The sequence below is a fragment of the Aedes albopictus genome, chromosome 1 (assembly GCF_035046485.1).
Source record: "Aedes albopictus strain Foshan chromosome 1, AalbF5, whole genome shotgun sequence".
NCBI classification, from domain to species: domain Eukaryota; kingdom Metazoa; phylum Arthropoda; class Insecta; order Diptera; family Culicidae; genus Aedes; species Aedes albopictus.
The window spans coordinates 190,171,230-190,192,531 of NC_085136.1; the positions used below are offsets into that span (position 1 = coordinate 190,171,230).

Sequence of the window (21,302 nt, forward strand, 5' to 3'; positions counted from 1 at the left end):
TGATTGTTGAAATGAGCTCCGCAGAAAATTTCGCCTGGACTTAAAAACAAAATGTCTCAACGAATATCTTTACGAAAACGTCAACAAATATTTTAAAGATTGTCAAAGTCCTGCAGAGGTTAGGGATTGTTAATCTGTTTTCTTTTGAAAATTCTGCGAATTTTCCTCACAATTTAAACGTAAATGTGCAAGCAATTGATCAGGGCTGTTGAATATTATATAACAACACAGTATTCTTAAGGGATAACTCCAGAAACATCTAAAAATATTTGCAACAGTTTACATATTTCACATATTGTAAAAATGTTGAACATTGCCATAAATTCCAAGAATACTACCAGAACAATCTAGCTTAAAATAAATCATTTTATTTCACATTCCGATATTCTGTCTGTTGATTCAGTTTGATTATAATTGGATTGTTTAGTGAATAAAATATTGCTGCGAAAGAGCTCATTTTTCAGAATATAACGTGATTTTATTGGATTCCAATACCTTTGTTTTTATGGTTAAATTAACAAAACAGTTTTTATTTTCGTGGATAGAATGACAGTTCAATCGATAAAATGACAGTTCGACCCGAACAAAAAAAAATCCTCATACAAACTTTAAATGCATTTTAAAAATAGTTCCCGGACTCCAAAAATTATGAAATTTTGGATTTCGACTAATTTTTGGGCGTAGATTCCAATTATGAAATAATCCGCATACCCCTAAAGAACCCAATTGTAATGTAACGCCACATAAATGAAAAATGGAAAGGCAGTAATAAATTGTACAATGTAAAATCAATGTAAAAACAAAAGATTTTGGCTCAGTTATGTCCATGTGACGCCCGAGCCTTCCAAATAAACGAATAAGTAAAAAAAATTAAAAATGAATGACAAAAATTCAGCCACAATATCTTTGGTTTAATTAGTTGGACTTTCATCTAAACTTGATTTAAGTAGAAATAAACTATACCTGACAGATAGCGTAGAATTGGATGGAAAAAAGGAACATTGACAAAAAGAAGATTTTAAAGGGAAAAGGTTTTTTTTTTGGTTTGGCAATTTTTTTTTCGGGAAATCCCGGGAATTTCTGAAAAATATCCCGGGATTCGGGATTTTTCAGATCCCGGGATATCCCGGGATTTTTGTCCCGGGAAATCCCGGGCAAGACCCTCTACTTTTGAGTCCTAGGTTGGCGGTGGATATGACTATGGTTGCTAAGTTGGCTATGGTAACACTGTGTTACCGCGTTTGGAGCGCATTTGGGTACCGTTTGCATCTTGAACGCACACAGCTATATTGCGAAAAAATCAACACGTAAAATTATCTATATATATAAAAAATGAGTTTAAAGTCTCTTTGAGGCAACAAAACTCACGAACGGCTGAACCGATCAAAATGGTTCTTGCATGGTAAGATTCGTGTTCATGGTGGCTGTGTTTATAAGTAGAAAAAGTTACGAAAATCCACTAGAAAAGGAAAAAGTAGTTTACCCAACAAGGTGTAGAATGACGATTTTTACAGCACGAGTCGTACATTTAACCAACAAGGCATGCCGAGTTGGATAATTACGACGAGTGCTGTAAAAATCGAGTTCTGCACAGAGTTGCGTACAACGTTTTCTGCAAGTTCATAAATTACCGCTTGAGGATAGTTTTTACAAAACTTTTTCATCAAACTGTATACTGATGCTCATAGCCATGTTTGAAAAAATCTGATCATAGCAGGTTATACTGTGCAGTTGTCACAATTTTTCAAAACTACGTCCAGAAAGCATCAAGAACTTGATCAAAACTGAAAACAGTGCTGTAATGATTCATTACGCAACGCAAATCAGTGCTGTAATGAACCATTACAGCACTGTTAATTTGGTGTGGGAAAATAGCTCTTTTCGTGTCAGATTTGTGTGAGGTAAAACAGCCTATTACGATGAGAAATTGCAAAAAAATGATAAAGTACGGATTTTTTCATGAGCCGGGAACAAATTCAGCGTGATCAAAATTAAAGCAACGCACTCTAGTGCTGCGATGACCTCAACAGCTTGGCAAATCACCACAGCTTGGCAAGACTAAGTTTGCCGGGGCAGCTAGTATTGAATAGGCTGACCATCCGTCCCGTATTTAAGGACAGACTTGTTAGCATCCCAAAATGGCCGCCACAATGGCCGACTTTGGCACCTACTCACGATTTCGAGGGCACAAATCTATTCGTAAACAAAACCAGCGCACCTGATCTTGTTATTTGAAGCTTATTACAAGTGAGCAAGAACAGAATAATAAAATGCACTGCTGTTTGAAGCTTTCTTCTTGAGATTTGTGCGTCTGAAGTTCTGATGCACTCTTGAAGCGGGATCTCAAGACGTTTGTCCTTAACGGGACAACAAAATTTTCAAACACTCGTCACTGGAGCATAGTTAACGTTTTTGGTTTAATTATTCGTTCTTTCTAGCTGAAATAGCATTATAAACAACATGTAGTTCTGTTTTTGGACATTGATTTGCTCTTTGTTGAGTTTCCGAAATGTGTCCCGTATTTAAACGGGACAAATCTGGTCAGCCTAGTATTGAATAAAACAGATATTTTTATTTAGAAAACGAAACAAATATTGCCGTAAATATGAGAGTTATAACATGGTGATAATTGTAGCAAAAACACTACCCTACAAGTTTGCCGAACATCACATTGTAGTAACAAGCTTCTTAACTGAGTTATATAGCATATCAGGCCAAACATTTCAATAGGTCCTATCTGCATTGGAGAGGCTCTCTTTGTTTACTTTCTCTTTTAATTATTGCAATGTAATGGTACACTTTTCAACTATTTTTGCAGTACAAATCAAAAGACGATTGTTTTGATCATCGTTCAATGCAAGGAGGCAATCAAAATACAAATAAACATCTGAGATATTAACGAAAGAGAGAGAAACCAAAGAGAGCCTCTCTTCTGCAGATTGGACCTTTAGACGTGTTTGGCCTGAAATGAATTGAATGATTTCCAGGTCTTTCACTTACCAGGGAGGGGTTTTTCCCGATTTCGGCAAAAGGCGAAGGGGCGCCTAAAGTGTATGGAACGTCGGTAATGTAAGGGGGGGGTTTAACATTGACGATAGTTTCGTAAAATTTGCGCACATTGTTTTCCTTCAGATTGTTTCACGTTTTAGTAATGGCATTCTCCTGTGCGCCCCTTGGCCGTGTGGTTAGTGGTGTAAGTTGTTTAGCATAGTTGTCCCATGTTACTTTTTAACTATTTTGACTTTCAAAAGGTCTATTTTTACGTATACTTTTAGAAGCTACTCTCGATTAGTATATTTTGTTCAGTAACTTCATGAAAACAACATGAAGTCAATTTGTCCCATGTTCAGTTTTGTCATTATAAGATGTTCCATGTTCCATTTTGCAGCATAAGCTGTCCCATGCTCATTTATTTTTAGTCGAAAGCTATCCCATGTTCAATTTATACGCATAAAAAGCTATCCGAGCATCTCTGAGGGAAACTCTCCGGAAATCGTGATATCATTTGTAAAACTCGACATGGGACAGCTTATGATGAAAATTACAACATGGGACAGCTTATGCTGAGCATCTCACATGACATGGGACAGCTTATGCCGAGAAAATCTCGAAAATTGCAAGATTAATCGGCATTACAGCCCACCAGAGTTTTTCTTTAAAAAATCAAAGTAAATTGATTTGTACAAAGTACAGATTTGATCGTTTGATCGTTGATCGTTGAAAAAATCAAAGTAAATTGAATGCTTATGAAAGTTTATGTTCATCCTTCATTGATAAATAAAAATTCTAACGCTATGCTGTTGGATTCACTTTTTGTTTTTATCACACTTGTGCGTAGAGAAGGAAACAAGTCTGAAACTTAAAACGCATTTTTCTCAGTTTGCTGTTTTGGAACATAGGACAACTATGCACACGGCAGTATTGTAGGCCACGGAGTGTGGATTGGATTCCCAGTCGGAGAAAACTTTTCGTCAAACAAAAAAATCTTCATTGGGCCACTGGGTGTAAGGAGAAAACATAAGACGAACACAAATTTCATGTTGACTTTTGGCCCTCCCGTTAAAAATATTTGGAATGATTTTGCATTTTTTTGGGGCAGATAAAAGAAAATTATCAAAATATCAGGTCTTAATACTATCTAGATGTTTGAATGTAACGGTCATCCATCAAGACATGGCCTATTTGGTTACAAGTTTCGCCATTTTGATGCATCCAAGTGAGCCATCTCTCTAGCTGCAGCGAAATTAGCTAATCCTAGATATCATTAATAGCCCAGCTGGTAGCAGATAAAAGGCTTACCTTACTAATTATTGGACGGAAAAGGTCCTTTCGACATACCTGAGCGGTATTATTCCCGTAGCATCGAAAGCTCAACCTTGTTTTTCGTTCTTCGGAAACAAGAAAGCTTTTAATGACATTTTGTGACACAAATTATATTGAAGAATATTTCCAATACATTTATAGAGTATGTACCAAAGACCAAAGCTTTCAATTACACTGGTCGACAGTAGATCACGCACTTTGACCACTTGATCCATTTCCGAAGGATTTTGGCCCGCTGATTCCGAATCTGACTTCGGAATTGCTGTTACACGTACAGTTTTTGAGAAAAATAGGGTTTTATTCACAAAATTTCATATTTTTATAGTAAACAAAATGTTGTCTTAATATTTATAATTTTTTTATCTGCTCATCATAACCAGTATTTAAATTCAATAGATTTTGATTGAGTGATTTAGAATCTGACCTAAGAATTTTTGTAAAACGTAATTTTTTTGAGAAAAATGGGGTTTTATTTACAAAATTTCATATTTTTAAAGAAAATATACTATTGTCTTTTTAATTTCAATTTTTTATCTCCTCATTTTAGCCAATATTTATATTTATTAGATTTTCATCCACCGATTTGGTAACTAACCTAAAAATCTCTGTAACACGTGCAGTTTTTTGAGAAGAATGGGGTCTTATTCACAAAATTTCATATTTTCAAAGAAAATAAAATATTGTCTTTATAATTTTAAAGTTTTTATCTACTCATCTTAATTCATATTTTATATTTTAAAGATTCTATTTCACTTATTCGTATTCTCACCTATGAATTTCTGTAACACGTAAAATTTATGAGAAAAATATTTTATTCACAAATTTTTTTTTTATCTGCTCATCTTAACAAATATTTATGTTTAATGGATTTACATATACTGATTCGAAATCTGACCCAAGAATTTGTGTAACACGTACAATTTTTAAGAAAAATAATTGTTGGCGTAAGTAAAAGGAAAACACAGTCTGGGTAGTTGCCAAACTGGGCAGCTTCAAAGTTGCAAATATATTTCGATTAATTCAACAGCATATACAAAAAAAATGATCTACTTACATTTCTGGGTAACAACCTAATTAACCTGCGCTACAATGGGATTTTATTTTTTCTCAAAAAATTCACTGGTTACAGAAATTCTTAGGTCAGTTTCCGAATCATTGGATCAAAATCTATTAAATATTGGTTAAGATGAGGAGATAAAATTTTAAAGACAGTATTTTCTTTTCTCTAAAAATATGAAATTTTGTGTTTTTTTTTTTCTTAAAAGCTGTACGTGTTACAGAAATTCTTAGGTCAGTATATGAAAATCTATTAAATACAAATGTTGGTTAAGATGCGCAGATAAAAATATGAAAATTATGAAGACAACAGTTTATTTTCTATGAGAATATGATTTTTTTTGGTATAATTCCATTTTTCTCTAAAATTTTACGTGTTACAGAAATTCTTAGGTCAGATTCTGAATCAGAATATAAAAATCTATCAAATACAAATATTGGTTAAGATGAGCAGATAAAAATATTAAACTTATAAAGACATATGAAAATATGAAATTTTTTGAATAATCCCTACTAAAATTTTACCTGTTACGGAAATTCTTAGGCCACATTCTGAATCAGTAGATCAAAATCTTTTCAATAAAAAAATGGTTATGATGAGCAGGTGGAAAATTGAAAATTATAAAAACAATATTTTATTTCATATGAAAATATGAAATTTGTGAATAAAACCCTATTATTCTCAAAAATTGTACGTGTTACAGAAATTCTTAGGTCAGATTCCGAATCAGTATATGGAAATCTATTAAAACAAATATTGGTTGAGATGAGCAGATAGAAAAAAAAAATAAAATTATAAAGACAGTAGTTTATTTTCTATGAAAAAAAAATTATTAAGACAGTAGTTTATTTTATATGAAAATATGAAATTTTGTATTTAAAATTCTATTTTTCTCAAAAATTTTACGTGTTACAGAAATTTTTAGGTCAGATTGCAAATCATAATATGAAAATTTATTTAATATAAATATTGGAAAACATGGGCAAATAAAATAATAAAATTATAAATACAATAGTCTATTTTCTATGAAAATATGGAATTTGTGAATAAAACCCAATTTTTCCCAAAAAAAAAAATACGTGTTACTAAAATTATAAGGTCAGATTCTGACTCAATGGATCAAAATCTATTGAATATGAATATTGGTTATAATGAGCAGATGAAAAATTTGAAATTATAAAGACAATATTAAGTTTTCTCTGAAAATATGAAATTTTGTGAATAATACTCTACTTTCTTAAAAATTTTACGTGTTACAGAAACTCTTAGGCCAGTTTCTGAATCAGTGGATCAAAATCTATTGAATAAAAATATTGGTTATGATGAGCAGATGCAAAATTGAAAAATATAAAAACATTTTTTTATTTTATGTGAAAAACTGAAATTTGTGAATAAAACCCTATATTTCTAAAAAAAATTACGTGTTACAGAAATTCATAGGTCAGATTCCGAATCAGTATATGAAAATCTATTAAATACAAATATTGGTTGAGATGAGCAGATAAAAAAAAATTAAAATTGTAAAGACAGTAGTTTATTTTCTATGAAAATATGAAATTTGTGTTTAAAACCCTATTTTCTCAAAAATTTTACGTGTTACAGAAGTTCTTAGGTCAGATTGCAAATCAGAATATGAAAATCTATTGAATATAAATATTGGTAAAGATGGGCAGATAAAAAAAAAAATTATAAATACAATAGTCTATTTTCTATGAAAATATGGAATTTGCCAATAAAACCTATTTTTTCTCAAAAAATTTACGTATTACTAAAATTATTAGATCAGATTCAGACTCAGTGGATCAAAATCTATTGAATATGAATATTGATTATAATGAGCAGATGAAAAATTTAAAATTTTAAAGACAATATTAAATTTTCTTTGAAAATATGAAAATTCGTGAATAAAACACTATTTTTCTCAAAAACTGTACGTGTTACAGGAATTCTAAAATCAGATTCGGATTCAGCGGGCCAAATTCCATTAGAAATGGAACAAATGGTCAAAGTGCGTGAAAAAAGTTTCAATTTTGTCGACTAGTGTTATCCATACAAGTGAATAAATTGCACGAAACTTTGCTGTTGCAACAAAACAAATTGTGCGCATGCGCGTAAATCGGTGTCTCGCCATCTGCCGTATATTCCAACAAGGAATAAAACTTCAGAAGGATAAAAGCATTGAAGTTTGAATCAAGCTCATTAAATTATGCGGCAACAGTAGACGACATGAAGTTGAACCGAACGTGGTTCAACGAGCTTTGAAGAAGTTTTGTCTTGAAAGCTGTTGTGTAGGCACTGAAATTATTTTAGCGTTGACAGCACAAGCTACTCCATACTGCAAGTTGCTTCAGTTATTAGTGGTGAAGTTTCCGGATAACAGCATTATGCCTTTGCGATAGCTGCGCCACCACGATGTTGTTACTTGTGCTGCCATATGAAATGGTCGTTAAATCCTTTACACAGTTTCGAAACTGAGCTTAGATGTCTGCTTTCTGTGTAAATACGCTAAGCATTTCGTGGATTAAGAAGCTTTTCCTCAAACAAGCATCCCAATGAAAAAATAAAAGCATTGTGAAAGCAACTGGAGTAATTATTTTCGTCGCATTTTGTTAGGCCCTAGACGGACCCTGTCGTGTTCGGTTCCGCCTACCAGCATGCCCTTTGTTTTTGACACATTCACCAACAGCCCTTTGCTGGTTCGCTTTTCAGGCGGGTGAATAGTTCCAGATATTCTGGCGATAATGTTAATGTCATCCGCAAAGCATGCAACTAATCAGAATTTTGTGAATATCGTACACTTTGTCTAATACCTCTTAACCAGTCGAATAAATTAGCTCTGAAGTACTTGGGACTCATAATTATCGTGTAAAAAGGACAAAAATAAAATATACACTATGTTTATCCAGTTTTGGCTTTGGTGAGTTATTTTAATATTGATATCAAAATCTGGAAGGTTTTTTAACCTTCACGTACCCGACTCTCGACAACTCATTTTCAAAATGCTGACATTTCGTCAATTTTCATCCGATTTTTTTAGTCGCCCTCAATCGATCATAAATTGGTGCGAATTTATTATACTCAAGTGACCATGCAATATCCATAACCATTCCAGGGATATTCCGGATTGTGCTGAGGTCAGGGTGTTGCCAAAATGGCTAAAAGTGATTATTTCATTTTGTTTGAACCAATTTTCAGCGAAATTTTTGTTGCGAACAGTGAAACACACCTGCGACAACCAGATTTGAATAAGTAGACCCATCCGGATCCCCGTGGCAGGTTCCGCGGGGCCTCATTGGGGACACTTCTAGTTTTCAACCTAAACATGCCATGCGACATGTATGTAGACTGTTTCAGAAATAATAAATACACTTTGTTTATTGAATAAAAAGAAACCGTTACCAACTTCTTTCAGAATACAGCATATTGTGATCCACCTTTTTGAATTTCGTTACTATTGTTATGATATTTTGAAGAACAGTCGAGTTCTCTAACAATCAACTTTATCCTCCAAATTTGCATTTGCACAAAGGGTTCTTCATGATTCTGTGAAAATGGAAATGAAAAAAATGACAGAAGTATGTATCAAATGATGTGGCCGCTCCGGAACACCTGGAACAGGTTCCGCAGGGGTCCCTCAAACACAATAACATACGGAATAATCACTTTTAGCCATTTCGCGAAACATTTACTGTTATACAAATAGTTTTGCTTAGATAGTGTTATAATTGGTACAGGCACTCTATTCCTGTTTAGTTGTAATTTGTATTTTTTATTTTTATTGAAAACAATAATAAAGCAGTGTTGGCGCGTATCCGGGACCAACTCCGGTCGGGTCGAGTGGACTGTATCACTCGGGAATATTTCGGGAAAGGAAGGTACTAACACCACTTTTATCACTACTAAACTACTTTATTTCTCTGCACTTTCACTTTTACACTACTTAACTTCTACTGGGAATTCACTTTTTCACTACACACTCGATTAGAATCACGCGACGGTAAAAATAATACTGGCTCACTCGAAGTTCCTATCCGCTATTTATATTTGTCGATTGGAATTCTGGAAACTTCGAGTAAGCGCGCGGCACCTGTTCCAGAACAGCGTGGAACACACTGGTGGCACTCAATCTCATCATCGGTCGGCAGTCGGTGCGGCTGCTGTGGTGAGTTTGTGTGAGTTACCACACGATGACAACGGCGGCGACGAAAGCATCTCACGGCACTCACCACAGACTCTCACGCTTGCTGGTGGATCGCGTTCTCGCAGTGACGTCGTCAGGATGGGTCGCGTTGGGGGTTGTTAATTGTGAGTGTTGGGTTTGGTGCTGCTGGTTGGTGTTATTGTTGCTGTGGGTTGTGTTACGCAGGGAGACGATGCACGTGCTATTCGTGATTGTCGTTATTATTGTCACTCGGCTCGTTCCATACGGAACATACTCCCCCCGGTTGACACGAAGTTTCAACAGCTTTCTCCGATGGCTCGTTGTCTTGAATCGGCAGGACTGCAATCTTGTTTATCGATCGGCGATATGTACTTCCGTTGGAAAATACATCTACTGCACGTACCAATCCGTCTGCACCAGGATACACTTGGGTGATGCGTCCTAGCTTCCAGTTGAGTGGAGGTTGCGATTTGTCTTCCAATACAACTACCATTCCTGGGCGAAGGTTTGCCATGATCCTGACGTTCTTCGGTCTTTGTTGAAGGCTGCACAGATAATCTTTGGACCACGATTTCCAAAAATCCTCTCGCATTTTCTGAAGATACTGCCATCGTTTCAGTCGGTTCACCTTCATGCTCTCTAGGGACGGCTCCGGTATGGCTGTTAACGGACGACCTATTAGATAATGGGCTGGAGTTATGACGTTTTCGTCGGCTGGATCGGATGAAGTTGAAAACAGTGGCCTTGAGTTCATCACTGCTTCGATTTCGGTAAGCACGGTTGCATACAAAAACCTTGAGTCGATGTGCAGGTCGTTTCATCCAAACCAGAACTATTTGGCTGTCTGACCAGAGAACGACGTGACGAAACTCCATCTGTAGGACATGGACTACCTTCTCAACAAGTCGTGTCAGTAATAGTGCGGCACACATCTCCTTTCGGGGTGTCGATAACTCGTGTAGCGGTGCTACCTTGGATTTGCTGGTAACCAGTTTCGACTTGGCTGATCCGTCGGGAAAAAGGTTTCGTACGTAAACACATGCATCATACGCCACTGATGATGCATCGGCAAATCCGTGCAGTTCGTAGTCTACAGCTTCGTCGAAGGTAATTCGTCTGGGAATAGCGATCGTATCAACAGCTGACAAGGAATTTGCGAAGTCCTCCCAGAACTTTTGCGTTTGGTCGTTCACCGGATCATCCCATCCAATCTTGCATTGCCAGAGCCGCTGCACAAGTAGTTTGGCAACAACGATGACTGGTGACACAAGACCTAATGGATCGAACAGTCTTGCCACCTCGGAATAAATGATCCTTTTCGTGACGGGTTGCTTCAAACTGCGCTGAATTGGCCTGGCAATTTGGAAAATGTCGGCTTTCGGGTCCCACAGTAGGCCAAGTACCTTTATCACTCCATTCGGTCCATACTCTTCCAAAGCGGCTGGCTGCTCCTGTTCAGCTGTCGGAATGTGTTCCAGTAACTCGTTTGAGTTGGAACACCACTTGTGTAGCGAAAAACCTCCTTTCTGCATGATGCCCTTCAGCTGCTTCACTGCTTCAACAGCAGCTGGAAGCGAGTCTGCGCCCGAAAGGGCATCGTCGACGTAGAAATCCTCCTTCACGATACGGGCTCCAATAGGGTAGTCTGTTGATTCGTCCTCGGCTAGTTGTTGCAAACAGCGGGTTGCTTGGAATGGTGCGGAGGCTGTCCCGTATGTTACCGTGGTAAGCTCCAGGACACGAAGGCGGTCGGATGGTTGCTCGCACCAAAACACTCGAAGAAAATGCGTGTCTCGGGGATCCATGATGATCTGGCGATACATCTTTGGAACATCGGCGGTGAATGCAATTTTATACTTACAGAATCGTAGCATAACGTCATACAGTTCCTTCTGTACCGTTGCACCCACTTGAAGAACCTCGTTGAGCGAAAGGCTTGCTGCGTTCGCCTTTGCGCTAGCGTCAAATACCACTCGGCATTTGGTGGTTGAACTCGAAGGGCGAAGTACGGCGTGGTGTGGCAAATAGTAGTTTTGCTGCTTCGGATCGTCGTTTTCCTCTCGTATCTCTCGGCAGTGTCCCAGCTGCTCATATTCTCGCATAAACTCGATGTACTGCTGCTTCAATTCTGGGTTCTTCTGAAGTCTCTGTTGCAACATCTGGAACCTTTTCAAAGCAACAGAACGGCAATCATTCAGTTCGTTGGCGTTTTCTCTGAACGGCAACCTCACGATGTAACGTCCATCTTCAGTCCGACGGTGAGTTGCGAGAAAATGAGCCTCGCACTCTTGCTCCTCGCTGGTTAGTGGGCTGGCATCAGGCACTTCTTCAATTTTCCAAAAACGCTGAATTGCCTCCTCGACGTCATCTAGCGATGCGGTGAGCGAGTGCTGTACCTCGTTGGCGATGGAACGCTCTCTGAAGACTCCAGCTACCACCCATCCTAGGGAGGTTTCACGCAGCTCGGGGAAGTCTTCGTCGATTTTGATGTGGCCGGGTCGTAGTAACTGCAGGAAGAGTTCTGCTCCGAGAAGCATGTCGATTTTCTCCGGCTTGTAGAACTCTGGATCTGCTAGTTGAACGCCAAAGGGGATGTTCCAGGAGGAAGCGTCGATTTTGGCTGACGGGATGACTCCTGTGACGTTGGGCGTTATCAAGCACTGGACCTGCGCTTGATATTCGGAGACTCTAGACCGGAACCTTACCTCAACTTTGTCGTGGGCGATAGTCTTGACGTCGTTGATACCTCGTATTGGCACGTCGACACGTTGTCTCTCGCTTCCGAGACGGTTCGCAAGATCAGCTGTGATAAAGTTCACCACCTGTGATCCGCTGTCAAGAAGCGCACGGCATGGATGAAGGCGATTGTTCCTATCCACCACGTTGACAACAGCTGTAAGCAGGAACACGGTCTTCGTGGAGTTGGCGTAGTTGCACGAGAGTTGCGGGGTCTCTCTGGTCGAGGTCGAAACGGATACCTTGTTCTGGTCGATGGGAGGGCTTTTCTCCTGAGCTGGGACGGACACACTTGGTTTCGGCTCTTGTTTCAGTTCCTCGTTGTGGAGCTGCGTATGATGCCGCTTCTGGCATTTCTGGCACGTCTTCGGCGATGAACAATCTCTAGCACTGTGCCCCTTGCGAAGACAATTGAAGCACACTCCGGATGTCCTTACCTTCTCAATTCTTTTCTCGAACGGCAGGCTGCTGATTGCGTCGCATTGGTAGTTACGATGTGTACCCTGGCAGAAATCACACTTGTCCTTCTTCTGCGATTCGGTCGCAGCGGCATGAACCTTCACACCAGCTGCCTTCGATGGTGCTTGACCTTTGGAACTCGGTTTCGGCAATGGCTGGGAGGTGGGGTTTTGGAATGCCATTTCACAATTCTCCAGCATCTGGCACCTTGTCTGAAGAAACGAAATGGTCTGCGCATACGTTGGCAACTCACCTTTCTTTTGCGTGGCCTCCCATGCCATCCTCGTTGCTTGATCCATCGACGACGACAAGATGTGGACCAGGAAGAGGTCGGATACATCCAGGAACTTCTGCTCCAGATACTTCAAACTCTCGACATGGCGGGTACACTCGTCGTGGAGTCGTCGAAGCTCCTTGCAGGTTCCCGAAGCCATTTTCGGGATATTGAATAGGCCACGGATATGTGTCTCGACGATGATCCTCTTGTTCTCGAAGCGGTCGGTGAGGATGGCCCATGCTTGTTGATAGTTTCCTTCGCTGATGACCTTGGCATCCAGAACTTCAGCTGCCTCACCAACAAGCGCCTTGTCTAGATGGTACAGCTTGATGGCGTCGGAATCGCCAGAGCTTGCCATTAGGTCCTGGAATATGGCCTTGAACTTCGGCCAGTTGGTGTACGATCCATCGAAGGTGGGGATCGGGACCTTTAATGGTTGCTGCTGCACGATTACCTGTGGTTGCGGGAGTGGAGCTCTGGTGGCATCAGTCTCTCTGGAAACCATCAATTCGTCGATGACGGTGCGGACGTGGTTGTATCGCTCTTCGAATGCAACGTAGATCTCCTCTTGTTGGCGGAAGGCTTCATCCGGAATTGCGGCGATGAGTTTGCTATGCACGGCACTGAATTCGTTGTAGGCGTCGTCGATGTTTTTCAAATACGTCCTCAACTGCGAAGGGCTGATCACGTGTTTGGCAGTGGCAAGTGCCCTTTGCACCCGCGTCAGCTTCATACTTACTTGATCACGCTGGCGGGACAACGACGACAACTCCTTCAGTGTCTCAGCATCGGCGGTGATTTCCCAGTTGGTCGAGTAATTTTCCACATCAGCGTCCAGCTGCTGCTTCAGCTTTGCAGCTGCAGCGGCCTTAGCTGTTCTGGTCTTCGGCGTATGACTCTGCGACATGATGAAAATCCTTCGGGCGGAACACGCAGCTAACGACGGTGCAAGTGCGTGTCAGGTAGGGGCGGCGGTGCAGAGTACTCCTCGGGCGATTGACGACAAGTTCGGAACAACTCACAAGCGGCGGCGATAGTAGCGATTCTCTCCTTGGTCGGTGCACGTTCTGGCAAGGGTGCCACGCAAACGTGTCGGGCGGCGGTGTCGTATCCTTTCCAACGGCGGCGGGGCGTCACTGGATCCGGTTCGCTAGGACCACTATGTTGGCGCGTATCCGGGACCAACTCCGGTCGGGTCGAGTGGACTGTATCACTCGGGAATATTTCGGGAAAGGAAGGTACTAACACCACTTTTATCACTACTAAACTACTTTATTTCTCTGCACTTTCACTTTTACACTACTTAACTTCTACTGGGAATTCACTTTTTCACTACACACTTGATTAGAATCACGCGACGGTAAAAATAATACTGGCTCACTCGAAGTTCCTATCCGCTATTTATATTTGTCGATTGGAATTCTGGAAACTTCGAGTAAGCGCGCGGCACCTGTTCCAGAACAGCGTGGAACACACTGGTGGCACTCAATCTCATCATCGGTCGGCAGTCGGTGCGGCTGCTGTGGTGAGTTTGTGTGAGTTACCACACGATGACAACGGCGGCGACGAAAGCATCTCACGGCACTCACCACAGACTCTCACGCTTGCTGGTGGATCGCGTTCTCGCAGTGACGTCGTCAGGATGGGTCGCGTTGGGGGTTGTTAATTGTGAGTGTTGGGTTTGGTGCTGCTGGTTGGTGTTATTGTTGCTGTGGGTTGTGTTACGCAGGGAGACGATGCACGTGCTATTCGTGATTGTCGTTATTATTGTCGCTCGGCTCGTTCCGTACGGAACAAGCAGGTTATTTAGGGTTCATGTCTGGATAACGGGGACTTCAAGGACATTTCAATGAGATTATGAGGATTTCAGGGGCGTTTAAAGGCATTTCCGGGGCGTAACAATCAGGGCAGAACATTTTCAATTTCAATTGGGTTTTTAAATTAGGAAAAATATTGATTTTTCAATTTCATACGAAAGAACACCTTTTTCTAAACCAGTATGATTTTTTTTTTCAGATTTTTGGAATTTTTTTTTTTGATACCTAAAATCAATTTCAAAGCAATTTTTCAAAATCACCTTTTGACAGGCCGGCAACTGCTTGACAGCTCCGCCCAGTACAAAATCCGACGAGGGGTGATTCATCAAATCGCTCCCATACAAACTTCAAATTGATTTTCTAATGGGTTCCCGGGCATCAAAATTTATGAAAGTTTGGATTTTGGCCCAGTTTGGCGTGCAGATTCAGAAAATGGTATTATGGTATAAATGGTATTATTTGAATTTTCAGCTGAAGTTTGTAAACCATGTTTTCCATCGTCAATGGAAACAAGACGTCGTCGTCATCGCCCAGTCCGACTGTCATCGTCACCGATGAATCAACGCTTAACATTGAATGAATTTCTCTGTTATAGTTAATGTAATGTTAATGTATGCTATGCATATTTTACTGAATTGGTCTATTACTCATAAAAGAATTAAGCAAACATATATTTTAGTCAATTTAAACTTTTCAATTGAAACCCAGTCGGTGTGAAAATGACCAGCTACCCGTCGTTGTGTCGAAGAAAGCAGCAAGAAGGACGGATGAAGCGATGCACTTGGATGTTGTTGTGAATGTTCCCTTCATCGGCGTCCCTACGATGCTGATGGGCGCTCACTTTCAGTGTCATGTTTTGGTTTCGACGATGTAGGCCCCTGGTTACAATGGTTTTTGTGAAGAGGTCTCGGAAAATTCTCTGATATTTCCTGAAACGCCTCTTAAATCCCTCTAAAACTCTCACGGACCCCATGTTATTCACCTGAGACCCCCCGAAAGTATAGATAGTAGAGTAAACATAGATCCTCGGACACCACTGACTAAAATGTTTCAAGCGTGTAAGTTGTAATTTTCAAGAGTGCGACGATTGAATATGACGTCATGCGCTCCATTGATGTTGTCTAAATCGTGACGTTATGCTCGTTTGGATACAGATTTTGACAGTTCGTTTGGATACAACGTATTCATACTATGCGGATCTCTGTTTACTCTACTATCTATACCCGAAAGCACCAAAATTGCCTCTAGAATGCGCCGAAAAATCTCGCCATACCATGGTTACCATCATTAGGGGCTGTCCATAAACCACGTGGTCATGAGGGGGGGGGGGGTTCGGTCAATGCCCTTACTGTGCTAACCGGAGCAATAGCGCGGTGGACCTTGTGTTTCTCCGAGACAATCAGCTGCCCTTCTTCAATCTCATACTTGAGGCTGAATAAGGGCGGGATTATGAAGATGTTATTAATTAGTTTAAATTTTCACCTATATGGTTTCGCATTATGCGTTTTACACAGTGTAATCTGTGCATCCTCGCCTTTGGGGCTCTCAAATCGATACCGATCTGGTTTTATTGTTGCTGTTCTTTTTTGTGCTGTGATTGTTAAGAGTTTAATCTTGCCTAGTTTGGGTAGTGGCTACGGTTAGGATAGCTCAGATCAATCTTCAGCACAAAAGAACAACAACGATCAATCTTTGTAGACTTATGCAAAATGGTACAGCCCAAGTGGCGTTAGTCCAAGAACCTTACTTTCGTAAGGGGAATTTCTATCTAGGAAACCTTGTGAATCCGGTGTTTGCTACTTTCAGTAAAAATGAAATGGCAAACTCACGTGTCATGCCTCGAGCATGTGTGCTTGTCAACAACGCAATCGTTGCTACACTCATCTCTGAACTAACTACCAGAGATGTATGTGCTGTCACAATCGATGTATCTGTTGAAAACCTTGAAATACGTTTATTGTTCGGTTTATTTACCGCATGATGAACCATCCCCTACGGATGCTTTCAAGCAAGTCATTGCATACTGCACTTCAAAACGCCTTCCGCTAATTGTTGGTAGTGATGCTAATGCTCACCATATAATCTGGGGCAGCTCAGACATCAATTTGAGAGGCTCCAGTTTGATGGAATACTTAAGTAGTACAGATCTTGGATTACTTAACATAGGCAACCGCCCAACCTTCATGGTATCTGGTAGAGAGGAAGTGTTAGACATAACGCTTTGCTCTAGCAGAATTAGTCATGAGCTGACCAATTGGCATGTGCCAGATGAAGAATCTTTATCTGACCATCGCTACATCTTGTTTGAACATGTGAATGTTACTTCGCAAACTTTGCGTTTCAGGAATCCCCGGTCAACCAACTGGGATCTCTTTACCGATTTGGTTGCAGCCAAATTTCATGGATACTCACCATCAATTGACACTCCAAGTGATTAAGATGATGCCGTTGATACTACAACGGCCTTCATCATGGAAGCTTTTGAAGAAGCCTGCCCTCTGCGGTCTGTGAAGACCACAAGAGGAACCCCTTGGTGGAACTCCGATCTGGCGAAGCTCAGGAAACAATGTAGAAAGAGTTGGAACAGACGACGTTCGGCTGGATCGGAGGCTTTCAGGTCGGCTCGCAAGGCCTACCAGAAAGCTCTGCGGTCTGCTGAACGATCCGGCTGGAAAAACCTTTGTACAAATGTTTCCAGTCTGAGTGAAGCCAGTCGATTGAACAAAATCCTTGCAAAATCTGAGGATTTTCATGTGAACGAACTTCGTTTGCCAAATGGTGATTTCACTTCCTCTGATGAGGAAGTTTTGGAATGTTTATTCAGCACACACTTCCCCGGATGTGTGGATATTACATCTTCGGATGAACCTGATGTCTTTTCTTGTAGTTATGATTCTTTAGCTTCGGCTCGGAGTATCATAACTTTAGAATCGATTGAATGGGCACTTAATAGCTTTGCTCCTTTCAAATCTCCTGGGGCAGATGGGATTTATCCTATTTTGCTTCAGAAGGGATTTGATCATTTCAAACATACTTTGAAACAACTACTTGTTTGCAGTTTTGCTACAGGGTATATTCCCAAATCCTGGCGGGATATTACTGTGAAGTTTATTCCGAAAGTGGGTCGCGCGTCGTATGAAGAAGCAAAGAGCTTCAGACCTATCAGTTTGACCTCTTTTCTTCTGAAATGCTTAGAACGCATTGTGGATCATCACATCCGTGATGTTCATCTGGCCAACGTGCCTCTTCATGTGAACCAACATGCCTACCAATCTGGTAAGTCCACTGTGACTCTTTTACACAAAGTTGTTTACGATATCGAGAAGGCATTCGCTCAAAAGCAATCCTGCTTAGGTGTTTTCTTAGATATCGAGGGTGCCTTTGACAACGTGCCTTTCGATGCCATATTGGAAGCCGCACGGGGTCACGGTATATCTCCAATGATTTGAAATTGGATTCACCAAATGCTCAAAAACCGACATCTCTTCTCGACATTGCGTCAAGCGGCGATTAGGAAATTGAGTGTTTGTGGATGCCCCCAAGGGGGAGTCTTATCACCTCTTTTGTGGAATCTCGTAGCAGATACGCTATTGAGGCAACTCAATAATAGCGGTTTTCCTACTTATGGTTTTGCCGACGACTACCTAACATTGTTAGTCGGTATGTGCATCAGCACCCTTTTCGACCTGATGCAAAACGCTCTTCAGGTAGTTGAGGGTTGGTGTCGCCAATATGGCCTTTCGGTAAATCCGAGTAAAACATCTATTGTTCTTTTCACGGAAAAGCGAAACCGTAATGGTGTTCGATCTTTACGTCTCTTTGATTCTGAAATCAATGTGACTGAACAGGTAAAGTACGTTGGAGTCATTCTTGATTCCAAGCTTTCCTGGACACCTCACATTGAGTTCAGAATCAAGAAAGCTTGTATGGCCTTCGGGCAATGCCGGCGAACCTTTGGTACAACTTGGGGTCTTAAACCCAAGTATATCAAATGGATTTACACAACTGTTGTTCGTCCAATATTGGCTTATGGGTGTCTTGTGTGGTGGCAAAAGGGCGAAGTGAGAACGGTCCAATCAAAATTAGGCCATCTCCAAAGGATGTGCCTAATGGCGATGTCTGGAGCGTTCTCTTCAACGCCTACGGCAGCGCTCGAAGTTCTCTTTGACGTTGCCCCACTACACATTCATCTCAAACAAGAAGCCCTTTCTTGCACTTACCGGTTACGGGTACTCGGTTTACTAGAGGAAACTCCTGTGAACCGCAGTTCAACACACACCTCGTTGTTTCCACTTTTGGTGAATTGGGACAAAGTTGTCCTTGCTCCAAGTGATCTTACAATTGCTTGTAATTTTCCGTATAGGACATTTTCCACGAAATTCCCTTCCCGGGAAGAGTGGACATCTGGTTATCTGGAGAGAAGTATTTCAGACGGCATCGTATGTTACACTGATGGCTCCCTTCTCGAAGGTCGAGCAGGTGCTGGTGTTTACTCTCGTGAGCTAAGGCTGTATCAGTCTTATTCACTTGGTAGACACTGCACCGTTTTTCAGGCCGAAATCTTTGCTCTTATGTGCGGAGTGCAATCAGCACTTCAGCAGCACGTAATGGGCAAAGTAATATACTTCTGTTCAGATAGCCAGGCTGCTATTAAAGCACTTGCTTCGGCCAACTCCAGGTCGAAGATAGTTATCGCTTGTCGAACTCAAATCGAGGAGCTGAATTCAGCAAACGCTGTTCACCTTGTATGGGTACCTGGCCATTCTTTCATCGCTGGAAATGAATTGGCTGATGAGTTAGCTCGCACTGGAGCATCACATGACTTCATTGGCCCTGAGCCAGCTATTCCGGTATCCAAGTGTTGGGTAAAGCTCTAGATTGACACCTGGGCTGCCACTCAGCACAAACAATACTGGAATAGTTTGGAGTCATGTCGTCAAACAAAATTGTATAGTACTGAGCCATCTCTAGGGGTGGCAAAGTATCTAACAAATCTGTCAAAGCAGAATTGCAGCATGCTGGTCAAAGCATTGACTGGCCACTGCCGACTCAGTTATCACATGGCGAATATTCAGCAAGCTGATTCATTTGCCTGTGATAGCTGTGAATCTGATTATGGAACTTCGTATCATTTAATATGTAACTGTCCAGTTTTTGCGCTATTGCGTTTCCGAATACTCGGGAAACACTTATTAAGTGAAACTGACTTCAGAAACCTGAATCTTCAGGACGTTCTGTTGTTCTTGACCCGCTGTGGTAAAGAGCTATAGACTCTCTTTAAGCTTTATGCGTTATTACAGTGCCCTTCTCAGGGCGCTGTTTGAACCCATTGTGGTACGCTTATGCATTATTACAGTGTCCTTTTCAGGACGCTATGTGAACCCATTGTGGTACGCTTTTGCGAGTATGACGATCCTATTCCCTTACCTGTCCTTTCCCATGTCCTATCCTTTTTCCTTCCCTTCTCCGTCAGGTAAATGATGAATAGGCTCGTGTTCATGGCGATGGCACAAATTTCCCGAATGGAGGAGAACGTGCCTCTAGAGCCGACCTACTGATACCTGATACCTACTATCTATACCCGAAAGCACCAAAATTGCCTCTAGAATGCGCCGAAAAATCTCGCCATACCATGGTTACCATCATTAGGGGCTGTCCATAAACCACGTGGTCATGAGGGGGGGGGGGGGGGTGTTCGGTCAATGACCATTTTGTATGGACAAAAATAAATTTTTTTGTATGGACCAATGACCACGCGGGGGGGGGGGGGGGGTTAAAAAGTCCCAAAAAAATGACCACGTGGTTTATGGACAGCCCCATTACATTTTCTTTTAACCTTCCAGTACTCGCGCCAATTTTTGTAACGCGAGCAGTCGCGCGTTGTACTTTGTACAACACCCATGCATTCTGAAATATCTAAGGATCCTGATTATTTAGAGGAGGACTGTCTTCGGCAAAGTTGTTGTAAACTTCATGGGCTACTTGATGCTGACAAAGTTGATTCGTAATACGTCCACTAGGCGGCGCTAGTGAGCAATATTATGTTTTATCTTATATCTCAGGATCCTGATGTCTTAGAAAGATGGTGTCTTCGGCAAAGTTGTTTGGTAAGTCAACGGCTTAAAGATTATTTACCGATCAATTGGAAATTCCACCATTAGGCGGCGCTAGTGAGCAAATAAACTTTATATTCTATGTATCTCGGGATCCTGATTACTTAGAAAGATGGTGTCTTTGACAAAGTTGTTTGGTAGGTCAAGGACTTACGGATGATTCGCAGTTTAATTTGAAATTTCACCACTAGGCGGCGCCAGTGAGCAATATCATGTTTTATCTTATATCTCAGGATCCTGATGTCTTAGAAAGATGGTGTCTTCGGCAAAGTGGTTTGGTAAGTCAACGGCTTAAAGATTATTCGCCGTTAAATTGAAAATTCCACCACTAGGCGGCGCTAGTGAGCAAATAAACTTT

General features: G+C 40.9%; 1 protein-coding gene across 1 annotated transcript; it reads right to left on the minus strand.

Annotated features, from left to right (window-relative positions):
* Positions 1-9,762: 9,762 nt before the first annotated feature.
* LOC134290406 (uncharacterized) lies at positions 9,763-13,921 on the minus strand. The gene is made up of 2 exons (XM_062857546.1): positions 10,392-13,921; positions 9,763-10,336 (listed from the first exon to the last, which is right to left on the minus strand). Exons 1-2 carry the CDS (start codon positions 13,919-13,921, stop codon positions 9,763-9,765), a joined length of 4,104 nt encoding a protein of 1,367 aa, XP_062713530.1.
* Positions 13,922-21,302: the final 7,381 nt, after the last annotated feature.

Bases quoted from the DNA above. Each gene is read 5' to 3' on its own strand.
- LOC134290406 (XM_062857546.1), bottom strand. From the start codon at position 13,921: ATGTCGCAGAGTCATACGCCGAAGACCAGAACAGCTAAGGCCGCTGCA. The intron at 10,337-10,391 runs GTCAGACAGCCA...CATCGACTCAAG, and splicing joins TTTCGTCACGTCGTTCTCTG to GTTTTTGTATGCAACCGTGC.